Below are 10,323 nucleotides of genomic sequence, written 5' to 3' on the forward strand. Positions count from 1 at the left end.
CTGTGTTAAAAAAATAGAAAAAAAAATAAAATGAGAATTTATAAATATTAATGTGAGTATAGAATAAGTGTGAAGTGTTAGTTAGCAGCAGTAGCCGTTTGTGGGTCCCTGAGGATATTTGTGTACAGTAAATGTATGCATTAAGGGACTTTAAGTAGTCAGCCAGGTTGTTTGTCATTTAGGGGACGTATGTCACGTTGTGTACACGCTATATGTAGAAAAAACAAAACAAAACAGAAATGATGCAGAATACAGAACACACGGTAGCAGCGGAGGTGAAACCATACAGGCCTGTCCCATCAAAAAGATCTCTATAAGCTGTCAAGGACAGAAGAGGGAGAAGGGTTTTTAAATCTTACGACCGCTCCCAGTGTTAGTTTAACCTTTTAATTTTCAAGGTTTCTTTTGATATTGCTCTCTCTCTCCTCATAAACTTTGAAAAAAAGCAACATACTGCATGCCCCTTTGTCACACTCATCATGAAGAACACATGCACAACATAAAAAAGAGACCTGCAGCTTTCCATACATCATCAGGGATGTTTCCCAGATGCTTTGTTATCAAAATGCCCTGGAGTCTGTATGTTCAATAGTCACATGTTTACGTGGCGCTGTGTATATAAGTGACACCTGTGGCCTAGTCCTGGACATAACCATGGCGGTGTATACTTTCACCTTCCTGTGCGCCTTGAGCGTCTTTGCTGCTCTCCAGGTTCCGAGCACCAACGCATTCTTTTTTGATTGGTTTGTAAGTAAAATTTAATGTCCTCTCTAATAGGGAATTATATTGGGTGTTTATTTCTTGTTTGATAATCTGACAAATGTAGCTTTTCCTATATGTACATTTTTATATTTTTGCTTCTAATGTGCAATAAACTGACCAATTATCTCCCTTCTGTCCCTGAAAACCATACCTGAAGGGTGAGTGTTTGTAATTAGTATTATAAAATGTCAAATATTCATGCACATTCACACTTCACAAAATCCAGGTTTTGGGTTTTAATTGTGTTCATCTCTGTTTAGGAGGATCATCATCTTCAGAAGAGGAACAACCCTCTCAACGACTGTCCATCAGCAAAGCTGATCAGAATGAGATCGTGAACAAGCACAACGACGTGAGAAGAAGTGTTCAGCCCACTGCTAGCAACATGATGAAAATGGTAATGCAATAAAATAATTTCAGAGTTTTGAAAGCATAGTGTGCTTCACTGAATATTAATTCTCAGCATGGATCCTCACTTGATCTGGCCAATTAGTGCTTGATTTGGTATTACACATGCTCCCTCGTGCAGCAGATGGGTAAGGGATAAAATGATTTTCCAGACAGGCACACAGCACTCATTAATTTTCTGGTATATACACTATACCAGAAAATCAGTGAGTGCTGTGTGCTTGTCTGGTATATACACTATAATTGTCTAGATGTGCTAATGGCTGATCCTTCCACTGCTTCCCACAGAGCTGGAGCAGCGAGGCTGCAGCCAACGCTCAGAAATGGGCCGACAAGTGTACCATGAAGCACAGTCCTGACAGCTCCAGAACGATCAGCTGTAAGTTCATTTATTGTTTATTTTACTGTAAACTTTACTTTATAAAACTGTCAGCCACACTGTCATTTTGCAAACACTGAACTACCATGTTACTTATAATTCTAAAGTGATGTGTCAAGCATTTTAATCTTGTCAGAGCGTAAAATTACCTACAGCAGTATTTTAGACCATCATGTGACATTAGATGCTTCACTGCCACCCAGGACAAATCACATTACTTAGAGTTAGCAGCTTTTTAAGGCTCTGTGTCCACCATATCTAAAGCGTTTAATGGCAGAAACATTAGTACTCGCAGTGAGTTCATTTCCAATGTAATCAAAATGTCATGGCTGGGTTTATAGACTAGTTTCATGTGGCAGTTCATTGTGTGCTTTCTTCAGTGTGGCTGGTTTGGCAAATATTTTAAGTATGGGTCTTGTGGTGATGATCATACTAGTGCTATGTCACCATTAAAAACAGTTTAGATCTATTGAAGAGAACATCATTATGATGTGGCAGTGAGGCGGGAATAGCATTGGTATTTGTTCATTTATAAAGCTTTGATGCAGACGCCTCCACCCTGTATTTCATTCGTCTTTAACTATGACCTCACATAATCTTGGTACGCGTTCACAGAATAGGTTGTTGCTTCACAGAACTAGGAAGAATACCTTAAACTTAGACACTCTTATGGCTGTTTAAATGCCTTTTTCTGATCTTGTTTTAATTGAGTGTACTTGCTGTTTACTATATAGCTACAGCTTAGCATGTATTTCTACTTTTAGCAATCATTTACTGCTACAGTTGTTTGTTGTTTTGTATGATTTAATTTCTGGTTTAATTAATATGCATGATGGTTCTTTGTTTGCTTATTGATTGTTTTTAATGTCTTTGTTCATGTTCGGCATGAATGTAAGATGCTGCTATCAAAACGACAAGAAAAATCACTATTAATGGGAACATGGAGTAAATTAATTTTGCATCTGAGGGGTACAATCTTAAGGGATCAGTGTGTAGGATTTAGGGGGATAAATTGGCAGAAATAGAATACAATTTAATGAGTATTTTTTTGTAGTGCACAATGAACTGAAAATAAGATTTGTTGTGTTCTCCCTACCTTTGGAATAAACTGTTAACATCTACACAGTCTTCATTTATGGAGATCACCATGTTGCCCCACCATGTTTCTACAGTAGCCCAGAACAGACAAACCAAACACTGACTCCATATCTGGCCATTCGCGTTTTCATTAGTTCAATTAGTAGCAACATATTATTTATTATTAGGATTTGTAAAGAGAAACTGCTTTATTAGGTGTTTCTGGTGATTAAAATCACCTAGTCCACTTGTACTGGAGAGGTCAAGACCGTCCTTAGTGACATGCCAGACTTCGTCATAAATATGTGGATTTGTAGCTTGAAACTACATTATTCAGTGTTTTTGTTTGTTTCGGAGAGAAAAAAAAACGTCTGTGGATAATTCGGCTCACAATAAAAACCTCCTTAACGTGTAGATAAAAAAAAGGGGGGCACACATTAACTTATGAGAGAAAAGGGGCAAGCAAGAAGGGGATTTGTTTTTAGCAGTTTTAATCGCCTGGTGCGTTTGTTTTGGAGAGGAAGGGACCCCTGTGGATTATTCTGCTTCCGTAAAAAACCTCCTCACTCAAGGAAATCTAGCCAAGAGAACTTCTGGCTGGTTGCAATCTGCAATTCACCACTAGACGCCACCAAATCCCACTAAATATTACACACTTCACCTTTAACTGAATTACTCATAATCATTAACTTAATCAAAGTTCAAGCCTCAAGCTGGAATGAGCTAGACACATGAAACTTGCCCCAACTGGAAATGATGTGCAAATGCCTCCAAGAAATATGACTCAAATAGGCCACATGGTGGCACTGTAATTAACACCTAGATGCGATTTTTGAAAGCCACGCCACTCACATCGTAAGTCCAACTGACTTGAAATTTGGCGCACATATCCAGCACCATGTGATCTCCAAAAAGCCTCTTGGACCATAAAAGTCCACCATGATGGATTTTTTTGCTATTATGCATAATGTGACAACAGGAAAATAAATAGACTTTTCTTTATTTTGACCTCATCAACACCAAATTTGTGACACAGCCTTAAGGGACTGAGACACACATTTCTACTATAAATGAGCAGGATCAGTTAAAAACATGTCTGCCACTTAACAAATTCAAAATCAATATCAAAAACTTTGGCAAAGGGCGGAGCTTATCAGTGAATTGTGTAGTTCCTGTAACAACAACACAGACACAGGTCAGCTGTCTCAAACAGGTGCTTATTCGAGCACTTCCGTGTCGCTGATACCTCTACTTCTTGTCACGCCGTGAAAACTATTTTTAAGAATAAACATAACAGAGAATGCATCAATACAGTGCAAGAAGGCAGAAGAGAAAACAAAGTGGCGGTCAGCGCAATCAGGGACAAAGTGAAATAAACACCTTATTGGCTGCTTTTCATGAAAAGAGTTTCCCAAAGCTCTTTAAGTCCTTCAAGTGTCTCTCCAACCGTCTTTCCAACCATCCACTTCAACCTTAGACATTTACAAACAGAAAATGAGAGCCTAGCAAGACATTCTCAACACTGCACTATACACGGTCCCACAGCAAGTTCCGGTATGGTGTCACACCTAATAGCAAGCATAAGTCCCGCCACAGAAATACAGATAAGTGAATAATGAACCGATGCCTTAGTAGCTTCAACCCTTGTAATCACGTACATTTTACCCTTATTCATCAACCCAGTGACAAGATTTACATTCTAACCGTAATGAGTTAAATTATTAATCCATGTATTTATCTAATTATGAACTTGGTTATACATCGTGCAAACTTCAAACTCAACATTTTTTTGCTCGCTTCTGTTTGTGGCTTTGATTTCAGGCAAATGAGCTTCCTTCTGGTGGCCAAGAAAGGGCTTGAACCTGGATAAAGTTGTGTTTGCCTTTGGATTGAGTGCATACAATTACAGATATGGACCAATAAATTGTAATATGGGTTGATAAACTGTACATTTTGGAAAAATTAAAGCGTGTCTACAGTGGCAATAATGTACATTATTTTTTGAGAAATGTATTGCTTAATTCTCAGCAATAGGTTTGGTTATGTGTTTGTTTATTTTGCTTATCACTGGATTGTTTGTATAGCTTTATGCAGTCTAGTTGTAATTTCATGTGATTGTGATATATTGTTTTGGCTCCGAAAAAAAGAAAACAAATTCAAATTAAGAAAAAAATATGTAGCAGGTCATACCGGAGGTGGACGAAATGAGCAGCCAGTGTCTGATATTCAATTTAAAAAGTCAGCAGAGATTCAATACAACGACAGCTCTCAACTCGATCATGTAATTTTTTAACTTCTTCAAAAATCATCTTTTTCTGACAAAGAATTACATGAACAATGAGTGGAGGGAGCAATAGATAGAGGAGGAATATATAGTAGGTTTTATGCAAAGAAGGTGGTCATATGTCCTTAGGAATGACAGTTGGGGTTGGTCATGGTACAGCCTAATTTCCTGGCTGTCACAAAGATACTGTGCAGATGAGAAGAATTTCTTTCAGGTGTGATCATGAGTTGAGCACACACTAATGATTGGTTTTAAAGAACTGAAGTATACCTCTCCTCTTTAACTGTAGCTAGCAAATGTGGAGAGAACCTGTACATGTCTAGCGGGAAGAAAACTTGGAGCCAAGCTATTCAAAAATGGATAAACGAGGTGAAGGACTGGCGCTACGGAGTGGGATCTATCAATGGAAAAGTGGTTGGACACTACACACAGGTGCCTTTATATCACACAGCACTTGTTAATTCTGACTAACTTTGATCATCACAAATCTTTAATAACTCTAAAGGGTTAAAATGGGCTCACCAACCCAAACCGTGACTATTAAAACAGTGTTATACAACAAATTAATGCCATGAACTCCGGATGATTTGGGTTTTATCTCCTCCTTTTATCTCCTACACAGATGGTTTGGCACAACTCCAACAAGGTTGGCTGTGGTATAGCCTACTGTCCCAACAGTGCCTACAAGTACTACTACGTCTGCCAATACTGCCCACCGTAAGTACAAAACATTTCCTTTCTTTTTAAACATAAATTAAAGTCATATTTTCTCACTTTTAGTGAATATTTGAGCCCAGTCTCACTCTGAAGTCGCCGAAATCCAGCGCTTATGAAGTGACTTGCGGTGTCAGAAACCAATGAAAAAAGGCATCCTTTAACTTCAGCCTGATTCGTGGCTGGTTGCCGTTATAGTTTAAAGGCGCACGCCAGCATCAGGGGGAAACGTGGCAGGACAAGGACGAAAGTTAAGGCGGCAAAAGTCCCACTGGGGCAGGCGGGAGGGGTGGTGGATGGGTCCAACAAACACCAAATTTCACTCATGAGAGCGGTGTTTGTGTACCGTAAGATTTTAAAGCCAAACCCTGTTCTTTTTTCCTAAACCTAACCACGTGTTTGTTGAAGGAAAAAAAAACTCAGTTTGCGGTGTTGTACCGACGCAGTGCGTTTATTTTGAAAGAGACTGTGTGAAAACGTTAAATTTCCTGTGAAAACAAAAGTGTATTTTGAAAGAAGACAATGTATGTAACAGGCAGAGCTTGACATGGCGTCCCAAAACGTCAACAACCAACGCACCCAGGGTACCTTCCATGACCAAACATTGATATGTGACGAGGACGGAGTGAAAATGTGTTGAATATTTACATGAATATTTACGTGTTTATTGAGGTGAATGGATCCAGGATCAAGTTCTGTTTTATAATATTAAATGTATCTGGGGGATTAAAAAAGAAGAAAAGAACATAGATAAAAATTTTAGTACATTTCAAACCTTGAAGGCTTTCTCTAAGTACGAATAATTTTGAAAACATCATTAGAATACTGAAGTGGATGGAAAAAAGGGACTGTGACAATGCTCTGCAGTAAGGAGTAAAACTGCAATTTACATCTAATTTGTCCTTCTTACTAAGTAGTCATTAAATAGTTATTCAAAGTGCTTTGCCTTCTCAGATCATAATCTGTGATTTGTTTGCGCTGATATCCCATGTAAGAGTCCACTGCTGCTACATTTAATATTTGATGCTTTTGCCTACGTTACAGTGGAAACTACCAGTACGCTCGTCCCTACAAATCAGGACGCTCCTGCGGTGACTGTCCCAATGGCTGCGACAACAAACTGTGTGGTAGTATTGCGTGTAAGTGGCAAATACTGGAAGACTAATTCCTAACATTCATTTTTGTGAATGAGAATGGCTTATTGGAATTTGGGCAACACTTTACTACATTACAAACAATTTCGTTAATGTTTACATACTGCTTAAAAATGCCAAGTGTATGGGTTTGCCTTTATACCTTAACTGATTTATTAAAACATTAAGTTTAGTTTAGCTCATTTGACATTGTCAGAGGGACATTAAATTACTACAAAATGTCAAAGGTGAAATAAAATCCAGGATGTTTTCCACTGTTATAAGGTGTTATAAGGCAGGACTACGTTGCATCACATATAATAAAACAATATATTAAAAACCTAAATTACCTTCCCAACAAGTCAAACAGCGAAAAGTAAAATGTAAATATTACATACCAGTTATAAATAGTTATAGTTATAAAGAGTTAAAGCTACAGTTGGTTACTTAAATGAAAATAACTTTGTGTCATATTTGCTAACACTGTCACTATATTCTTAAAGAAGAGCAGGAGACAGTCTGTGAAAAAAAAATCATGTCTAACCTCCTTTGACTACTGACTCCAATGACAGTGGCTAAAATCTACCATGGTGCACCAAAAACAAAATCACGTAGGAAAGAAGCAAGCACTCTAAAAATAAATCCATTCAACAGGTGCACGGCCAAAAGCAGCAGAAAAAAGAAAAGAAGCCAGCACTCACAAATGTCCTTTTGGTAAATTTAATAAACCAACTTGGGTGGCGTTACCAGAAACACAGACGTTTCGACAGAAAGTCAAGATTGTTAATTGAAGGACAGCGACTCAGTGACTTCTTTGCACTTTATTTTTTTACTGGGCATTTGTGATCTGATTGTTAATTGAGGGACAATTTGTTGATTTTAATTAATGGTTATTTGACAGTTGGGTACTTTATTTGCCCCCTCAAGCACACATGTTTTACTGTTGATCACAGTGCCTTTTTGTACGAGCAGAATTTATTATGCACATGTATATCGATTTTCGGTGTATCTACTGCTATTTTGCTGTGACACACGTGTTTAAAATTGTTGTATTGTTATTGTGTTTTTCTTTGCCTGTGAGTTGGCACTATATTGTATGGCGGAAGTGTAAATTGTCTTTCCACACACCTGCTCTGATTGCTTCGAGCGTACTTAAACGCCACTTCCGTAACCTGAGTTACACACTGAAGAAGACTTTCTGTCGAAACGTCTGTGTTTCTGGTAACGCCACCCAAGTTGGTTTATTAAATTTACCAAAAGGACATTTGTGAGTGCTGGCTTCTCTTCTTTTTTCTTTTTTCTGCACCAAAAACAACCAACCAGAGATGAGGAGTCTCTGATGCAGCTGTCCATCATGTCAGTCACTGCTTGTGAACTGCAGTCAAACTGTCAAGCTAAGCAGCGCTGATCAAATTTAAAACAAGATACTGTTAGCTGCATTGCCTTTTTATCATCTCAAAGGTTTTCAGAAACGTATTTTAGCGTACTGTTTAGCTGTAAAATGAGAAAATTTGTGACCCAGCTGTGATTTTGAAGACAGTTGACCAAAGTATCAAGCAATGCCCACCGGCAGACCAACATTTTCATTTTACAGTTAAATAATAGGGGTATTAATCTCATCACGTCTCATCACGATACGCATCAATACTTTGGACAATGATACGATATTTGCTGATATTACAAAGTCTCCCACAATACAATTCAGATTTGCAGAGGACGCAGCAACCCCTTTGTTTTTAGCTTTTGTCCATAAGTAAAAAAAAACCCAACATAAATAATGTAAATAAGTGCAGTAAAGTTTACTTTAAACGGACTCCACTAACACACATATAACAGCACGTGGAACAAGTTCACCCTCAGGCTTTTCTATTAGAAAGACCTTTCTGGAAGAAATAATTTCACTTTAACCCAAATAATTATCTTTTTCCTAAAACTTCAGAACTATTTGGCTTACAGCCCTAAAGGCAAACTTCTCCCTCTTCTTCTCTCCCAAACTTCGCCATGTTTTATCTCGTTAACAGTATTGTTTACATTCACCATGCGCTCTGTCAGTTGACAGAGCACATGGTGAAGGTGCTCTGTCTGTTGACCCTTATTTTCTCCATAATCTATAATATTTTCACACTGCTGATTTATTTTCCGAGTAAATAACGTTATCCTCGTCGTCTTTCTCTTGGCTGCTTGACATCTGCCTGCCGCTGTTTGGCAGTGACACAGACTCTCAAAGTAAAAGTGTATCCCAAAAATGGAGATATAGATCATATTTTCATTTTGCATCAATGATACTGGATCATTGATCACTGAATCGATATATTGATCTAGACCGATGGATTGTTACACCCCTACGGTACACTAAAGTATGTTTCTGAAAACATAGATGAGAAATACGCAATGCAGTAACAGAATTTTGATTCACATTTGATCAGTGCTGCCTAGTTTGACAGTTTGACCGCAGTTCACAAGACGTGACTGACAGGATTCACAGCTACGTTTAAGACTCCTCTGCTCTGATTGGTTGTTTTCATTCATGTGTCGTAAGGCCATTAGAAGCGCTACAAGAGCAGGCAGAGGAGCATGATTTTTTTTTCCACAAATTATCTGTCTTATTCAGTGTTGTGTGAATGTAGAGACAGTTTCGGCAAGCTTTTTTTTTTTTGAAGTTACCAACTACAGCTTTAAACCTCAGTGAGTGAAGCCCACAGAGTTTCTTTAAGCACAGACAGAAATAATAGAAAACTATGAGCAGAAGAAATAAATATGTCCTTTTTTTAATTCATTCATGACCATGGTATGCATTTTATAAGCAGGACAGTAGTTAGCTTAGTATATACCTTAGTATAAAGAGATTTTTTTTGAGATAATCGGGAGACCACCCAGTTTCCTCATTTTTGCTACCTTTTTTATGCCTTCATTCTGCTTTTTTTCTGTCAGCTGGAGGCACCTCGCAACGCTGTCGCTACAAGGACAAGGCCTCTAACTGTCCCTCGTTGAAGCAGCAGCTGAGCTGCAAACATGGCCTGGTGGCTTCTTGGTGTCCCGCCTCCTGCAAGTGTTGATTTAATGCCACAAGTCCACATGGACTCTGAGTCATCAGTCACTTTCAATAAATGATACACTATGACACTTGTGTCCCTCAGCTGATTATTGATCGGGTCAAAAAGCCTGAAGTACAACCCAAATTCCAAAAAAGTTGGGTCGCTTTGTAAAGCGTAAATAAAAAAACAGAATGCAATGATTTGCTAATCCTTTTCAACCTGTATTCAATCAAATAAAGTTATGATATGTAATGTTCAAACTGATAAACTTTATCAATTTTTGTAACACTTATTCTGAATTTGATTCCTGCAACATGTTCCAAAAAAGTTGGGACGGGTACCAGGTAAACAGGTTAATTGGTAACAAATGACAGCATCATTATTGAGTTTGAAAGGGGCATCCTTAAAAGGCTCAGTTGTTCACAAGAAAGGATGGTCATTTTGTGAAAAAACTGTGTGAGCAAACAGTCAAACAGTTTAGGAACAAAGTTTCTCAGTGCACAACTACAAGGAATTTAGGGGTTTCACCAT

General features: G+C 38.1%; 1 protein-coding gene across 1 annotated transcript; it reads left to right on the forward strand.

Moving 5' to 3' along the window:
* Positions 1 to 654: 654 nt before the first annotated feature.
* On the forward strand, positions 655 to 9,813 carry LOC125897574 (cysteine-rich venom protein TEL1-like). The gene is made up of 7 exons (XM_049590975.1): positions 655 to 747; positions 1,046 to 1,159; positions 1,459 to 1,549; positions 5,200 to 5,342; positions 5,533 to 5,627; positions 6,669 to 6,748; positions 9,695 to 9,813. The coding sequence occupies exons 1-7, from the start codon at positions 655 to 657 to the stop codon at positions 9,811 to 9,813; spliced, it is 735 nt and encodes a 244-aa protein (XP_049446932.1).
* The last annotated feature ends 510 nt before the right edge of the window (positions 9,814 to 10,323 follow it).

The sequence above is a fragment of the Epinephelus fuscoguttatus genome, linkage group LG11, assembly GCF_011397635.1.
Source record: "Epinephelus fuscoguttatus linkage group LG11, E.fuscoguttatus.final_Chr_v1".
In the NCBI taxonomy this organism is placed as follows: domain Eukaryota; kingdom Metazoa; phylum Chordata; class Actinopteri; order Perciformes; family Serranidae; genus Epinephelus; species Epinephelus fuscoguttatus.